Raw genomic sequence first — 15,319 nt, 5'->3', positions numbered from 1 at the left:
ACTCTTTATTTCAAAGGCCATTTAGATCAGATTGAGTTTAATTGTAGGGGTGACAACTTATTATGAACATGTCCTATTGTTTTCTTTGTATGTTTGTATTAGTTTTATATTTTTAATTTGGTCAAATGACTATAGTATACCAATAATTATCCTATCCTTTCTATTCCATTCCGTCTCATCCCATGCTATCCCATCCTCTCATTATTCCAGTACTTGCAGCTGAGTGAACAAGTGCAGGAACATTTTCACACCAAAGCCTTTGCCCTCCTTACATCTCTCCCTCCCTCCCACCTTGCACTACAAGAATCTCCCTCCTTCTCAGTTGTTGGAGTCACCTGGGCTTTCTGCAATGGGCCCCCCAGGTAGAATCTCCTTAAGAAAACAGCATACAGGCAAGGATGTAATATATTGTGGTTGTTATTTTAGAAAACAGCACAAATCAACTTTTTGGCTTTGGACACTAAAATGCTTTCAGCATTCTTTGGTCACTCACAAACAGCTTGGCAGAGGGCTTTTAAGGCAAATCAATTTCTTACCCTTCCAAAAAAACACAACACTGTTAAGATTTAGGTTACATTTTGACAACACAGAATTCTGCCGGACTTAACTATGGTTTGTATAATCAAGCGAGTGTCACATTTTGTCCTACGATGTTTCAAGAAAGAGGCTTTGGTCTCTGAGCTTTTTGAGGCAGAGAAAAACCAACTTGTTCTTGTCCTGCTTTAAGCATGAAAGCCGGCTGGGTGACCTTCGACCAGTCATTCTCTCCCTGCCCAACCCGTCTCACAGGGATCTTGTTATGGGAAATAGGAGGAAGGAGCTGAATATGTTCACAGCCTTGAGTTAGTTGTAAAAATTATAAAGGCAGGATATAAATAAATAATTCTTTTGCTTAGGATGGTAAAATACGAACTTTTCTTTACCTTTTTTTTAGCTGTAATGTAGCAGCATTACTGTATGAAAAATGCCAGGACACTATTCAGGGTCCGAGACACTCCTCGGTTATCTATTTATTCATTACATTTACCAGTATGTAATACATAGAAAAAATGAAATATAGGAAAATATAGAGGGGGAAGTCATCAAATTTGCAGATGACACCAAGGTAGGGGGAACACTAAGCAAGATGGATTCAAGATTCAGAGAGTCTTGACAGACTTGAACCCTGAGCCCTCTCCAACAGCAGCCAATTCAATGGTGAGAACAGTGAGGTTTGAAAAAACAAATGCACGTATATGGAAGGAGGTACCTGGCTCAACAGCAGTAACCATGAGAGGGATCTTGGCGTCCCAATGGACCCTCATCTATGAGCCAGCAGTGTGCGGCAACTGCCAAAAAAGCTAATGCAGTCCTAGACTGCATCAACAGAGGGATAATATAAATAAATATTGATACCACTTTCTAATGCCTTGGGAAGACCACACTTAGGATATTGTGTTGAGTTCTGCTCACCACGATAGATGCGGAGATTCTGGAAGGAGTGCAGAGCAACAAAGATGACAAGTGGCCTAGAGGCTAAAGCACTCGATGAATGGCTGAATCTAGTCTAACAAAGAGAGAACCAGGAGTGACATGATAGCAGTCTTCCAATATCTCAGGAGTTGCCGTAAAGAAGATGGAGTCAAGCTATTCTCCAAACCACCTGAAGGCAGGACAAGAAACAACGGATGGAGACTAAGCAAGGAGAGAAGCAACCGGGAATTCAAGAGAAATTTCCTGTGGAACGACTTGCCTCCAAAGGTTGTGGGCGCACCATCATTGGAGGCTGGAAAGAAGAGACACTGGACAGCCATTTGTCTGGGAAGGTACCGGGGCGCCTCCTTCAGCAGAGGGTTGGACTAGAGGGCCTCCAAGGTCCCTTCCACCTCGCCCAGAGAGTCAGGCCGCCTTTGCCTTTCAGGCGAGACCCCTGCAGCTTTCCTGAGAGGCAGCTGAGGGGCTTCCGGTCAAAGCTAACCGGCAAAGAGGCGACCAGATTCCCTTTTGTCCTGGGTTTTTTGCCCTCGCAGCCCACGCGACCCTCAGCCTCCCCGCCGAGGAGCCCCCAAGAGGGGGAAACACCGCAGTCGCCCCGCCCCCCGCGTCCCCGGCCCCGCCCCCCTCGCCAGGCTCCTCCCTCCGGGCGGGGGGCGGCGGGGGGGGGCCGCGGCGGGCTTCGGGTTTCCGCTCCCGCTTATTAATAACGGCGCCTCTCCTCCTCTCGGGACAGCCGCGGCTGGAGGTGGCCGTGCCGGAGCGGCAGGTGAGCAGCGCCTGGCGCCGAGGGGGCTCCGGGGCGCCGTCGCGGGGGGCTTCGGGCGGCGGAGGGGCGCTCCCTCCGGCTGAAGGGCTGGCCAGGCGACAACTGCCCTGGGCGGGGGGGGGAGAAGGGAGGGAGGGGCAGGCGAGGCTCTTCGGAAAACTTGGAGCGAGAGACCCGCCGCCCGACTCCCGCTGCCCCACGAGGAATCCGCCCCGCCGACCGGTCAGCTGTGCAGCCGCCGGGGGCATCGGGGGCTCCGGGCGCCTTCGGGGGGCAGGTGTGGCTCCCGGGAGGGGCTCCTTCGCGGCAAGCCCGGGCTGGGCGAGGAGAGCCCGCGGAGGGGGAAGCGGCCTTATTTGGGAAAAGGGGCCGAGGCTCCTGCCGCTCCCCCGCCTGCCTCGGCGGAGGCTCGGCCGCCCGCCCGCCCGTCCGCGCGTGGAAGCCAGCCGCTCCCTCGCTGGAAGGCGAGGCCGCCCTTGTACGGCCACCTGTTACCGGAGCCGCGCCGCTCCTGCTCGCCTCTTTCCTCCCCGGGTCGGCTCGGCTGCTGCTGCGGGGACGGGGCCGCGTCGTCCGGTCGCTCGCGGGCTCGGCTCCTGCTCGGCCGGCTCCCTGGAACAGCCGGAGCTCGGCCTCCGCCCCAAGCGCCTGGGGGATCGCCAGCCCGGAGGGACCTTTGCCGTGGCCGCCGTGCGGAGCAGCCTTGCTGATTCACGCGGGCGCAACCGCCTCAGCCGAGGCCGGGAAAGCAGCTGAGCTTCAGGGCTTAGCGAGCTCCCAGCAACGGCAGCGGCAGCAGCGGCTGGTCTGAAGCCCGACTAAACTGCTCAGATTTGTCGGTGCAATATAATCCGTTCTAGAATTGAATCGCCCGTTTCGTTGCTGTTTGACTTGTGCCATTCCTACCTCCGGACTTGTCCCTTTCTCGAATGGCCTCCCATCTCTCCGCTCCTGGCTTTCCTGCTCGCAGGTTCCTCCTCCCGACTCCCTTTCCAACTCCTTTTCCGCCCTTCGTGCAATTTTCTGCTCTGCCAATAATTCCCCCCCCTCCCTCGGAGCAAAAGAGTGTTTGGCTTCGGGATGTCCACTGAAAACTGAGCCAACGAGTTTCTGTCGTGCGTAAATTACACGACAGGTGTGACAGAAACGATGGAAGAGGAAGAAAATGAAGGTGAAATGGGAAGAAGAAAAACAATAGTGTAGTTCTCTCTATTTTGGTTTAATCCTGCTGTGGGCTAAGGGAGGATTAGAAGAATATGGAGAGAAATGCAAACAGTTTGGGAGGTGGAAATTGCATATGTTCGTCAGAAAAACCCACACATAAATTAGAGGATGCTTAAATATTTGGAATTGCATAACACTGACTCAGGTTTCCCAAATCTGGCACTCAGATACACTGAGATTAAAATTTGCTGGATTCCTAGCCAGCAGTACTAAATAAACCACATAACTTCTTAGAACTGCTAATGGGTTGGATCAATATTTACTTTAAAAAAACGTTGCCAAGATAAGGAGAACATATACATTTATGTCTCAGGAAAAAAAATACTTTCAGTTGTGCTAATTCATTTCATTTTTCTGCTTAAACCACAGTCCTTCTATGCAAGATGGGTTGAGTGACCACACAAACATTTGAAGCAACTGGCAATATTTTTCCACCCAAAGACTCTAACCTCAAAACAGCTGCCAATGTTTATTGACAGAAGAGAAACTGACAACGCCTCAAACCAAAGATCTCTCCTGTCATAACAGGGTTAGGAATCCCAGCAGAGTGGATGCCACGCTGCTAATCAAAACTCAGCACTCGCAAAAAGTAAAGGATGTTTATCTGAATAAAAACTTAGAAAAATAGCCACATCATTGCATGAGGCTTAATTCGCCACTTATGCACATTGGCAGTCATTGAGCTGAGCAGAGCAACAGAAGGAGAATTAAAACTGTCAAAAACTGTAAGGTCTGTATATGAGCCCCACCCACCCAGTTAGTCTTGGTTCTCCTGGGATTTGGGGGCATGAGGCTGGTCTCCTAGATCTGCTTCTGAAGTCCTTGCTTCCTTGATGACCTTCCTTAGCCCAAAGAAATCTCTTACTTCCTCTCTTCCCGAAGCCCCTCACTGGAAGAGGACTTTAGGAGGACAGAATATTTACAATCTCTGCTAACCTGCAGGTTCATAGACCACATGCTACATTCATGCACAACCACTATATTCTAGGGGGGAAAAAATACACAGTTAATCCTTGACTTACAAACCCAATTGGGACCAGAAATTTTGTTGCTAAGCAAGGTGGTTGTTGAGTGAGTCATGCCCGATTTTATGACTTTTTTGCCATGGGGGTTAAGCAAATCACCTCAGTTAAGTGAATCATGGTCATTAAGCAAATCTGGCTCCCCCATTGACTTTGCTTGTCAACATGACCCCCAGGACACTGCAACCATCATAAATACATTCTTAGTTGCAGAGCGCTGGAGTTTTGATCATGGGATTGGTGATGTTGCAATGGTTGTAGGCGTGAGGGTCAGTTGCATGTTCCTTTTTTCAGCACTATTGTAACTTCATGTGATTGCTAAATGAATGGTTATAAGTTGAAAATTATCTGCGTATATTGTTCTGCCAAGGTGGCTCAGGGGCTAAGACACTGACCTTTTCAATCAAAAGGTCGGCAGTTCAGCGGTTCGAATCCCTAGTGCTGCCGCGGAACAGGGTGAGCTCCCATTACTTGTCTCAGCTTCTGCCAACCTAGCAGTTCGAAAGCACATAAAAAATGGAAGTAGAAAAAATAGGGACCACCTTTGGTGGGAAGGTAACAGCGTTCCGTGTGCCTTTGGCGTTGAGTCATGCTGGCCACATGACCAAGGAGATGTCTTCGGACAGCGCTGGCTCTTCGGCTTTGAAACGGAGATGAGCACCGCCCCCTAGAGTCGGGAATGACTAGCATGTATGTGCGAGGGGAACCTTTACCTTTACCTATTGTTCTGCCCTTTCCATATTAGTCTCCAGTGAGACTGACTTGCAAGAACCACCAGCAATTGCTGGTGAAGAATGCAACACAGAGTTTAGAAAAGAAAATTCTTCAGTTTGTTTTCTAATCCCATGTGCTACCTAAAAAAAGGCAAATGAGTGGCATATAAATTGGCAAAATATGGGCAAATAAAGGTCACACGCTTGTGTTTGTGTGGCAGGTACTCATGCAGGGGGTTGGGGTGTTTTTATACTTTCTCCGAACTAACTTGTCAGAAAGTATTTAAGAAATTCTGTCTGCCCCTGTCTCTCCTCTGCATTACACCCTTCCCAGAAACAGCAAAGTTAATCATTTTGCTGAGAACGTTCTCTGTTCCAGGATGACATCATATGGAGGCTGTACAGAGGATGGCTTAGAGCAGAGTCGGCCAAATAATATAATGGCTGTTTCGAGTTTTGTGGGGAAGGGATCAGGAAAAGGCCCCAGGATGAAGACCAGCCTCTTGGCAAATACATTCAGAAAAAGGATTTCAGTTTTTAAAGCGCTGTAATTCAAAATGGAGCTGCTGGGCAAGAACGCTTTTTAAATATTTTAACAGCAGAAATGCTGTGCCACTGTGAGTCCTTTTCAAATTCTCCTTTCTTAAATAAGTCTTTCTACGACTTCTTGATTTAATGTCTTTAAATCCCCACTTTCCTACTCTATTTACAATACGAAGCTATGGCATCTGTGTGGTACAAGGATATGCCCGTTTCTCGAGATCTGATTCACAGTTTCCTTTCTCTTTTCAAGAAAAGATGGCAGATTTTGAACTTCCGGTGGAGCAGGATAGTGAAGAAACCTTAGAGCCAAATATTGCCGGTGTAGGGACACTGCCAGAATTTAACCAAGAAAATGTTCCCGAGTTCTTCTACATGGACCCTGTTAGTGCTCAGTTCCAACAAAATCCAGAAATTGCTGGGGCCTCACTGGGCTCTCTGGATTCCATGACTTGCCAAGACTTGTCTGCTGCTGAGAGCCAACATGTGGACATGGAAGATCTTGGCGAACGTTTCCAGCAATGCATTGAAGCCGTAGAAGAGCTAGAGGAGGAGAGGGACTCTCTCATTAAGGAACTCACACTCTTACGCCAACCGGCTCTCGAGGAACTCCAACGGGCCCATGAAGAGATTCTGGAAGCCTACAGGCTCCATGCCAAAGTAGAGCTGGAGAAGGATAACCTGCGGGATGAGATTCGACAGGTGAAGCAGAAACTATTTAGGGTGACGCGGGAATGTGTGGCATGCCAGTATCAGCTGGAAACCAGGAGGTACGAAGTCGCTCAGCACGTGGACTACCGAAAAGAACTGGAGAACAGAGTCAGCCAGCTCTCGGAAGAGCTGTCCCAGTTGAAAGAGACTTGTGAGGAAGAGAAGGAACATTTTAGGCAGAGGCTGAAGGCTCCACGGCATGAGAGGAGCAGCCATCACCTCCAAGAGAGCCGGCGGCTTTCCATGGAATTTGAGAGTTTTGTACTGGAGAACCGTCAGTGCTTGGAGGAGCATTACGAACCGAAGCTGATGCGCCTCTTGGAAAGGAGAGAAGCCAGCAGCAAAGCCTTGCAAACGACACAGAGTGAAATCCACAGACTGAAGGAGACCCTGAGGCCCTTGCAGGGAGAAGTCAGCAAGTTGCTACTGCAAAACAGGAACCTGGAGGACCAGATTCTGCTGATCAAGCAGAAGCGCGATGAAGAGGTCCTGCAATACAAGGTAAGCCTTATGGCCTCCACCCACCCTCTTCCTGTTAGCTGCTAGGCCATTTGATGCAGCACTTGCCTGGCAAGGTAGCTTGGCAGGGCAAAAGGGAGTTTCGGGCTAAACTCGATCATTGAGAACAACATTGGGCTGCTACAGGTGAGTGAATCAACCAATTAAGAGGAGGGAAAAATCATTTCAAAAAAGCTCCATAATGCTTTGGTCTGGAACATTAGCTTTGTGTCTTGTCAGGCGCAAACAACCAGACCCACACAGGGTGCAAGCTAGCTACTTTACTGTTCTCTGCCTATAATACAGGAATCTCCCAGTCTGGCAACTTTCCTCTGGGAAAGGCCAGATAAACCTCAAAGGCCTTCATGGGAGGGCCAGGCTGGCTTTCCCGTGCTCACCTAGTGAGTCTAGACCAGTGATGGCTAAACCTTTTATTATTATTATTATTATTATTTATTGAATTTCTAGACCGCCCTTCTCCCGAAGGACTCAGGGCGGTGTACAACCAGGCTAAAAACATACACAATATACAATATTAAAAAACTAAATTAAAACACTTATTACACAATTGGCCGAAAAACTAAAATAATTAAAATCTAAAAAACCCCAATTTAAAATATAAATAGAATTTAAAATTTAAAAGTTAAACAGTTTAAAAACGTTTAAGCTAGCCCCGCGCGAATAAACAAATATGTTTTCAATTTGCAACGAAAGGTCCGAAGGTCAGGTATTTGACGTAATCCAGGGGGAAGTTCATTCCAAAGAGTAGGAGCCCCCACAGAGAAGGACCTTCCCCTGGGGGCCGCCAGCCGACATTGTTTGGCTGACGGCACCCTGAGAAGTCCCTCTCTGTGGGAGCGTACGGGTCGGTGGGAGGCATGAGGTAACAGAAGGCGGTCCCGTAAGTACCCAGGTCCCAAGCCATGGAGCGCTTTAAAGGTGGTAACCAAAACCTTGAAATGCACCCGGAAGGCAACAGGTAGCCAGTGCAGTCTGCGCAGGAGAGGTGTTACATGGGAGTTACGTGGGACTCCCTCTATCACCCGCGCAGCTGCGTTCTGGACCAACTGAAGCCTCCGAGTCATTTTGCCATTGCATGCCACGATGGGGGGGGTATTCTCGCATGCGCGTGCCCACACCCATAATTCTATGTACCCTGCCCTGCGCATGCAAGCGCAACTCCCCTCCCGCCCCCGCTCCTGGCACATGATGGCCTGATAGACCCGTTTTTTTTCCTCACCTGGCTCCAGATCCTCTCTATGCATTTGGGGAGGGCGAAAACAGCCTTCCCCACCCCCTCGGAGGCCCTCTGGAGGCCCAAAATGGCCCTTTCCCCAACTTCCACTTGGACAGGAAGTGATGTTTTTTGCTGTCCCCAACCTCCAGAGCCTCTCTAGGAGTCTCTGGAGGCTGGGGACAGCAAAAAACATCACTTTCTGTCCAACCGGAAGTTGGGAAACGGGCCGTTTTGGGCCTCCAGAGGGCCTCCCTAGATGCATAGAGAGGATCTGGAGCCAGGTGGGAAAGAAAAATGGACCTTCCTCACCCACCACAGGCCCTCCGGAGGCAGGAAACAGCCTGTTTCCCTACTTCTGGTGGGTCCAGAAGGCCCGAATATCAACTGGCTGGTGTGCGCATGCACAGCGGAGCTGAGCTGGCGTGCCCACTGATATGGCTACGCCTACGCGTGCCACTGGTTCGCCATCACGGGTCTAGACCCATGTCCCATTTGAGCCCCCCAACTGGGATGGTTGTGTTGCAACACATTTACAGGTCGTTCTTGACTTGCAACCACAATTGGCACCAGCATTTCCATTGTTGAACAAGGTGATTATTAAATTAGTTGCACCCCATTTTATGAACTTTTTTGCCACAGTTGTTAAGAAAATCTGCAATTTTTTTAATGAGTCACACCATCATTAAGCCAATCTGGCTTCCCCATCAACTTTTCTAATCGGGAAGGTTGCAAATTGTGATCACTGCAACTGTTACACATACTTGCCATGCACCCAAATTTTGATCATGTGACTGTAGGTAGCTGTGATGGTCGTGTGAGGACCAGTCATAAGCCACTTTTTTCAGTGCTGTTGTAACTTTTAAATCAAGGACTACCTGTATGGTGAGAGGAACCATCTTTGACACGCAAATCCAAACCAAATATGACTGTCGTAATGGTGTAGCAAGTTATATGAAGCAAGCCAGAGAAAAGCTTGTCATTTTCTATGCCACCTTCTTAGATATAACTCTGATTATCTTGACTAACGAGCCGTAAAAGTTGGTTATCTATATCTGAATAACTAAAGAAAGTATCTTGTGCTTTCCTCAAAGGCACTGTAAGCTTACATTCAGTTTACAAAGGAACCATAATTATGTTGGCTCATGAGAAAATAATCTGCAATTCATGAACTGAGCTGCATCTTTATTAGGCCCTCTGCCTGAGGAAGTTATTTTAAACCGGAGCGTAGAAGCATAACTCCCTGCCATCCATCAAGCTCGGTTTCCTCACAGCTCAGCTGGGCGGGGGCTATTTGCAGTTCAGTAGCAGAGGCAGGGGGGCCGTTTTGTCTTTTTGTCTTGATTTAACAAGTTCTCTCAAGGCTTTATTGCAACCGATCCTTTCTTACACGCTCACTACGCTATGTAGGGGACAGATGTTGTGGAATGATGGAACTTCTAAATTTGACATCTTGTTTCTGCTTAGAGCAGCTTTTCGAATCTGTGGCACAGCTTGCAGATCATAAGGATTGTAACTCCAGCAGAGTCGGAATTCCAACGGTGGTCTCCTTTTCTAAGGAAACTTTATTGCTCTTCTTCAATTATTCAAATCCTCTTTGTTCAAAAAGGAAAAACTAGCAGGATTAGGGAAAGCTATTTACTTGCTCAGTGAGATTTTAAACCATGTGATCTGACCCCTCTCTGGAGAGTATATAAATAACGGCCTATTTTTGTGGCCACAGAAGCACATTTTGCTTTCTATGAATAGGATTTATCTGTAATATATTCAGCCAGTGAGGACTTCGAAGGAACCCTGGATCTGGGGGACATCAGAATAATAAGTTTTGAAATGCACTGGGACCAGACACAACATTTCTTTTCAGGAACAGACTACAACTAACAAGCCACAAATGCACCTGAAACAGCACCAAGGGCTGTCATGCCAACACTCTCCATACAGATAGTCCTCACCATCATTCATTTAACGACCAAAATTATGACATTGAAAAAAGCGATGATGGTCCTTGCAATAACAACCATGGCAGCCTCACCACAGTCATCTGGTCAAAATTCAGGCCCTTGGCAACCTGTGTGTATTTATTATGGTTGCGGTGCATCCCATCCACTCTGCCTTTTGCTACTTCCCAGCCAGCAAAGGCTGACAAGCAAAGTCATTGGAGGAACAGCAACAAATTTGTAAAATCAGGGGCAACTCGGTTAACAACGGAAAGTCTGTCTCCAGCTGTGTAATGTCATGTCAAGAATTATCTGTATCAAGAAACATCAGCATAAGATGATTATAGTATTACGTCTAGATATGTCTTAAACATATCTTTAAGACAGTTTAATATCTTTCATGTGCAAAGATAATTGGAATGAACAAAATCATTTAATCTCATGATGGTAAAACTTTTAAAGCAAACAGTGAATCTTCTACAGGCCAGCAGATTGTAACTAAGGTCATACTGCAGAATTATTTCACCAATTAGGTAATTCCCATCTTCCATGGGAAGATGTTGTAAGGCCGTAATTCATGCTAAAGGTTACCCAACTAAGGATTAACTGACGTGATAATTTTTGTGTATCTCGGTTTTTTTAATAGTGATAATTTTGGTATATTCTTTATACTGTAAAGTTTTTGAAGGCAGCTCAGAATCTGATAAGTCCAATGAAACTCTGAGCACGAGGCTACTGATAATCAGCTTTTATTTTCTAGCTAGAAAGCAAAAGACTTGACGACCTTTTTGACTCCCACCTTAACAGCAGACAGAGAGAAAAGCAGGCGCACGCAAAAAAACTTTTCCAAACATCTTATGGCTCACACAGCTTGCACAGAACGTTATGGCTATAGAAACATAATTTTATATTACACGAATTTCACCATTTTTCTCAGCGCTCCAGAAACAAGAGACTTCAGAAGGAGAAAGAAATACATTTTCTGGAGTGTTAAGTTAGAGCTTTGTTAGGGAATGCTGAACACACATTCTCAGTTACAAGCAAGGTTACTTGGCAGAATCCACATTTTACTTTTCACATGAAGTTACTTTGCTAGGCTAAGCTTGGCATATCTATAGCTGTTGGGTTACAATGGAGCTATCTTGGCACGTTAGGTTACCGTGGAGTTCTTTCAACAGCAATTAAAAAAAGCTGAATTAGGTTACACTCTATGTATGCTCTAAGCTTTTCAGCTCTGATCCTTCAGAGACCCTTCCTTCCCTTGTCTGGTGACTTTCTTGGGGTTTTTCTTCCCCGAGATGCCGATGGAGTTTGGAGTTGAGGGACTGGGGCTGGAGCCGGAGCCCGGCACTCGGACGCTCATGGCTTTGCTGGCCACATTAGAAGCACTTGATCATTCCTGGCAGGGCCGTTTTGCAGGGGCTCGGCGACCCAGAGCCATCTTAGCTGATTTCTCTGGGGTGGGCTTCTGGTGCGGGTGGATCTCTAGGTCTATGGCTATGGCCATCTGGTACCAGTCCAGAACCCCCCTGTAGCCACAAGCTTGCCTGAGGTCCTGGTCTAGAGCCACTTTGAAGTGGTAAACAAAGAGGCGTTCAGGCCAGTCTCTCAATTTCTTGGCCAGCCTTCGGAATTCTCAGAGTTCTTTTGGGGGTCGGCCCGCTTGCTTCAGGGCCTTGATTTGAACTTCGGCTTCCTCTCTGTGGGCTGTATCCTCAAATTGGGCCCAGAGCAGTTGCATGAACTTGTCAGCGTCTTCTAGCTCTGGGGCCCCTTCATCATGTAACTGGGCCGCTCTGCAGCTGCTCCCTCCATCATGGTGTCCGTAATTAGTGTCACTATATCCTGATCAGTTTGGTACTGGTCCTCATAACGGTCAATGTGGGACCAAATGCAGTTCAGGAAATAGGCCAGCCTCCCCAAAAGTCGCTTTGAATCGCAGGGGAGGGGTGGCTGACAGTGCAGGAGGCTAAAGCATGATCCACTTTGTGCCAAGTGAAATGAAGCCGATGCTCCACTCTGGAAGGTTGCGGCTCCCAGGCCCGGAAAAGTGAATGTGGGTTGAACCAGGACCCAGTGGGGCTGGCTAGTTAGGGGTGCTGTGCGATGCTGCCCATGCTGAGTTGGTCAAACCGCTCTGGAAGCCCCACTAGCGACTGGTTCCGCAATGGCGGCAGGAGACTCCATTCCCTGGAATCACTGGGCTCAGGCCTCGCCGCCCTCCATACAAAGACCTGGGCATGCTCCACTCTGCTTGTTGCAATCCCAGGTTCCTGCATCCCCCCAATTGCCAACTCCTGGGGTGGCTTGGCTTCCGTGGCTTGGCCCCTGGGGAAGGATCCAGCTGAGCAATCTGCCAGGGCACCGGCTCTTTGGGCTGGGCGCCTTGTTGATGCTCAGCCTTCACAATCTCTGATGCTGCTACCATGCTCTCTGAAGGGTAGTAGGTGGTGTCTCAAGGATGACCTACAAGCTAGTCCCTGTAGCTCTTTTGGTAGTTGCCGTCTCCTCCTCCATCTTCCCTTAAGTTTGCGCCGCCCAGCAAGCGGGTCAGCGCTCGGGGCTCAGCACCCTGGAGCTGTGTTGAGTTTTTAAAGTAAATTCGGGTTAATGTCAGGGTTCCAAGTAACACCCTCAACCAAGTAAGACTCCGAGGCAGGCATTTCCTCAACATTCCATTTTATTAGAGATGTTATATTGGCACATCTGGGAAACCCCGAATCTGAAGTCTCCTGGGTTTTCCCAACCCAAAGGAAAGTCAAAGTCCCTTCCCTGGAACCCACATATCCATCACATGCTCCAATCAGGTCACCATCCTAACTGGAGTTGCTTCCAAATTACAGCTCTCCAGGTGCAGGCTGAACATCCTTGTTCTGGCTATACATCTCACCCCCTTCCCGGTTCCCACAGCATGCCCATCCACCAAGTGTGGCAGCCCTGAAGACCCAAAGAAAAAGAGGGCCTCCAGGGCTGACACTCTGTGTTTGCAAGTGTCCATTTTAGTTCACTTGTCCATTGCCCAAATTCACACCAAAGGGGCTGTTCCTTAATATTGCAAAGCCACATCCATCTTGACTGCAACTTAAGGCCACCATGAAGAATTTAAAGCTTTAAATTCTTTAAATTATCTTTAGGAGATAATTTACATACCAGTAGATAGACCTCAGCTTGCCATTTGTTTAGCGATCCTTCAAAATCAAAGGCACTGAAAAAGTTCTCACCAGCCCTCACACAACCTATGCAGTATCCCGTCGTGATCAGAATTTAGGGGCTTGGCAACTGGTGTGTATTTATGTTAGTTGCAGTTGATCAACACTTATGATTTTCCCAGCTGAATTCTGACAAGCAAAGTTAATGGGGGAAGCTTGATTTGCTTAACAGCATGATTCATTTAACAACTCCGGCAAAATATGTCATAAAATCGGGTATAATTCAATAACTGCCTTGCTTAGCAACGCAATCCCAACTCTGGTTGTAAATTGAGGATTACCTGTCTTTTTCGCCCACAGGAGCAAGTGGAGGAGATGGAAAACAGAGTAAGGGAACTGAAGACTGGAGTTCAACTTCAGCAACTAAAGAACCAAGAATTGGAAGAACTGAAAGTCAGTTTACATCAAGAACTGTCCATTTACAAGTAGGTTTCATTTCTTTGATCCATATCCACATAAAAGCAAAATAAGGAAGAAAACACCATAAATAGAAAATTAATAGAAAATAATTGAAGAAACACTTTGGGGCCAGGATGTTTACTACCTTTGTACCTTACTTTCTTGGCCTTTGGGCTAGGAGTGTAACTTAATAGCCACTCTTACTATACTAACTGTGTAGCATCTCACTTTGTACAGAATATTTAGAAAAACCATGGTGGCATAATTAGCATATAATCTAAATATTTTGTGTAGACAAAATTTGTTTGTACAATATTCAAATTATAACAAATAGATATCTTGCTTTGATATAAAAATGGTTATATAACTTTTTCTACTGTCAAGTTTCCTTCTAAGTAGGATCCATAAGAGTTTCAGAGTTCTAAGTACCCCGAGAGCAAACGTTATTTTGCAATATATTGTCTTTTGTAACATAGAACTGATGCAGCTGCATAACCAATTCTCAATTCTCACAGAGGCTGCTTAGAAATGTACGGGCAACTCTGCAAATCGGAAGTGAAGAAAGATGAAGACTGAATCCTACACACGGCCATCTTTCCTTCTGCTTAACTAATATGGACTCCATCCGACTAATACCGGTAGCAAACAATAAGCAAGATTTCTAGGATGAGAGTTTGCATTTTTACTGTCAAAAAGGATTATGATTTTTGAGATGTGGCCATTATGACAGACCTGATACTAACAGACCACCAGATAAGCATTATCAGCAATTGTTAAAATGTACTCAGATGACATGTCAAAACCTTTGTCAATATTTAATTTTCTGTATAAAACTTGCTTATGAGCAGGGAAGCGAGCTTTTTGTAGACTTGCAATGTATGTTACTAAGAAACAAAACTTCAATCAAAAACTTTTCATACAAGAACTGCTTTCCTTTAGGATTTTTCAATCTATGACATTCAATCAGCAACCATTCCAAGTTATGACACCGAAAGAATGGTAATTACGTCATTGGACTTCTGGCTGTCCCAGCAGCCCCACAATCACGATTGCAACTTGGGTGCTTGGCAATCTATTTGCACTTACAACCGTAATAGCTCAGGCTGTAAGGAGCCTGTTATTAGAACACAGTAGTCTGCAATTACTGCAGGTTCGAGCCCGGCCCAAGGTTGATTCAGCCTTCCATCCTTTATAAGGTAGGTATAATGAGGACCCAGATTGTTGGGGGGGCAATAAGTTGACTTTGTAAATACACAAATAGAATGAGACTATTGCCTTATACACTGTAAGCCGCCCTGAGTCTTCGGAGAAGGGCGGGATATAAATGTAAATTAAAAAAAAAAAAAACCAATTGCCAAGCACACCGTGATCACCATTTGCAACCTTCCTTGTGCACTTCTCCAGAAAAATCAACAAGGAAGCTAGCAGGGAAAGTTTATTTATGTAAGACAAATTTATATGGTCGCCCACTCACTCTCAAGGATTCTGAACAGTATACAAAAATAAAAACCAAAATTGCAAGTTTGAAGTCTCTCCGACTCACATCATGCCCCTTCCTCCCCATCCCACAGGGCAGTTGGTTACCTGCCT

General features: G+C 46.8%; 1 protein-coding gene across 5 annotated transcripts; it reads left to right on the top strand.

The window, feature by feature from the left end:
* The first annotated feature begins 973 nt into the window (after positions 1 to 973).
* Positions 974 to 15,257, top strand: SYNC (syncoilin, intermediate filament protein). Of its 5 annotated transcripts, XM_058196167.1 has the most exons (5): positions 2,124 to 2,242; positions 3,836 to 4,196; positions 6,000 to 6,953; positions 13,631 to 13,755; positions 14,245 to 15,257. In XM_058196167.1, exons 3-5 carry the CDS (start codon positions 6,000 to 6,002, stop codon positions 14,303 to 14,305), a joined length of 1,140 nt encoding a protein of 379 aa, XP_058052150.1. In that variant the 5' UTR covers positions 2,124 to 2,242; positions 3,836 to 4,196; the 3' UTR covers positions 14,306 to 15,257. The 5 variants fall into 5 exon arrangements, with proteins under 5 accessions (XP_058052151.1, XP_058052149.1, XP_058052150.1 ...); XM_058196168.1 differs by lacking the exon at positions 3,836 to 4,196 and having other exon boundaries at positions 974 to 2,242; positions 5,995 to 6,953; XM_058196166.1 differs by lacking the exon at positions 3,836 to 4,196 and having other exon boundaries at positions 976 to 2,242.
* Positions 15,258 to 15,319: the final 62 nt, after the last annotated feature.

The sequence above is a fragment of the Ahaetulla prasina genome, chromosome 10 (assembly GCF_028640845.1).
Source record: "Ahaetulla prasina isolate Xishuangbanna chromosome 10, ASM2864084v1, whole genome shotgun sequence".
NCBI lineage: Eukaryota > Metazoa > Chordata > Lepidosauria > Squamata > Colubridae > Ahaetulla > Ahaetulla prasina.
The sequence above is the reverse complement of the archived record's forward strand: the minus strand, read 5'-3'. Positions and strand labels throughout refer to the sequence as shown.

Coding starts and splice junctions, on each gene's coding strand:
- SYNC (XM_058196164.1), top strand. CDS start 5,877: ATGTCTTTAAATCCCCACTTTCCTACTCTATTTACAATACGAAGCTAT. Junction 6,954..13,630: donor AAGAGGTCCTGCAATACAAG/GTAAGCCTTATG, acceptor TTTCGCCCACAG/GAGCAAGTGGAGGAGATGGA. Junction 13,756..14,244: donor CAAGAACTGTCCATTTACAA/GTAGGTTTCATT, acceptor CAATTCTCACAG/AGGCTGCTTAGAAATGTACG.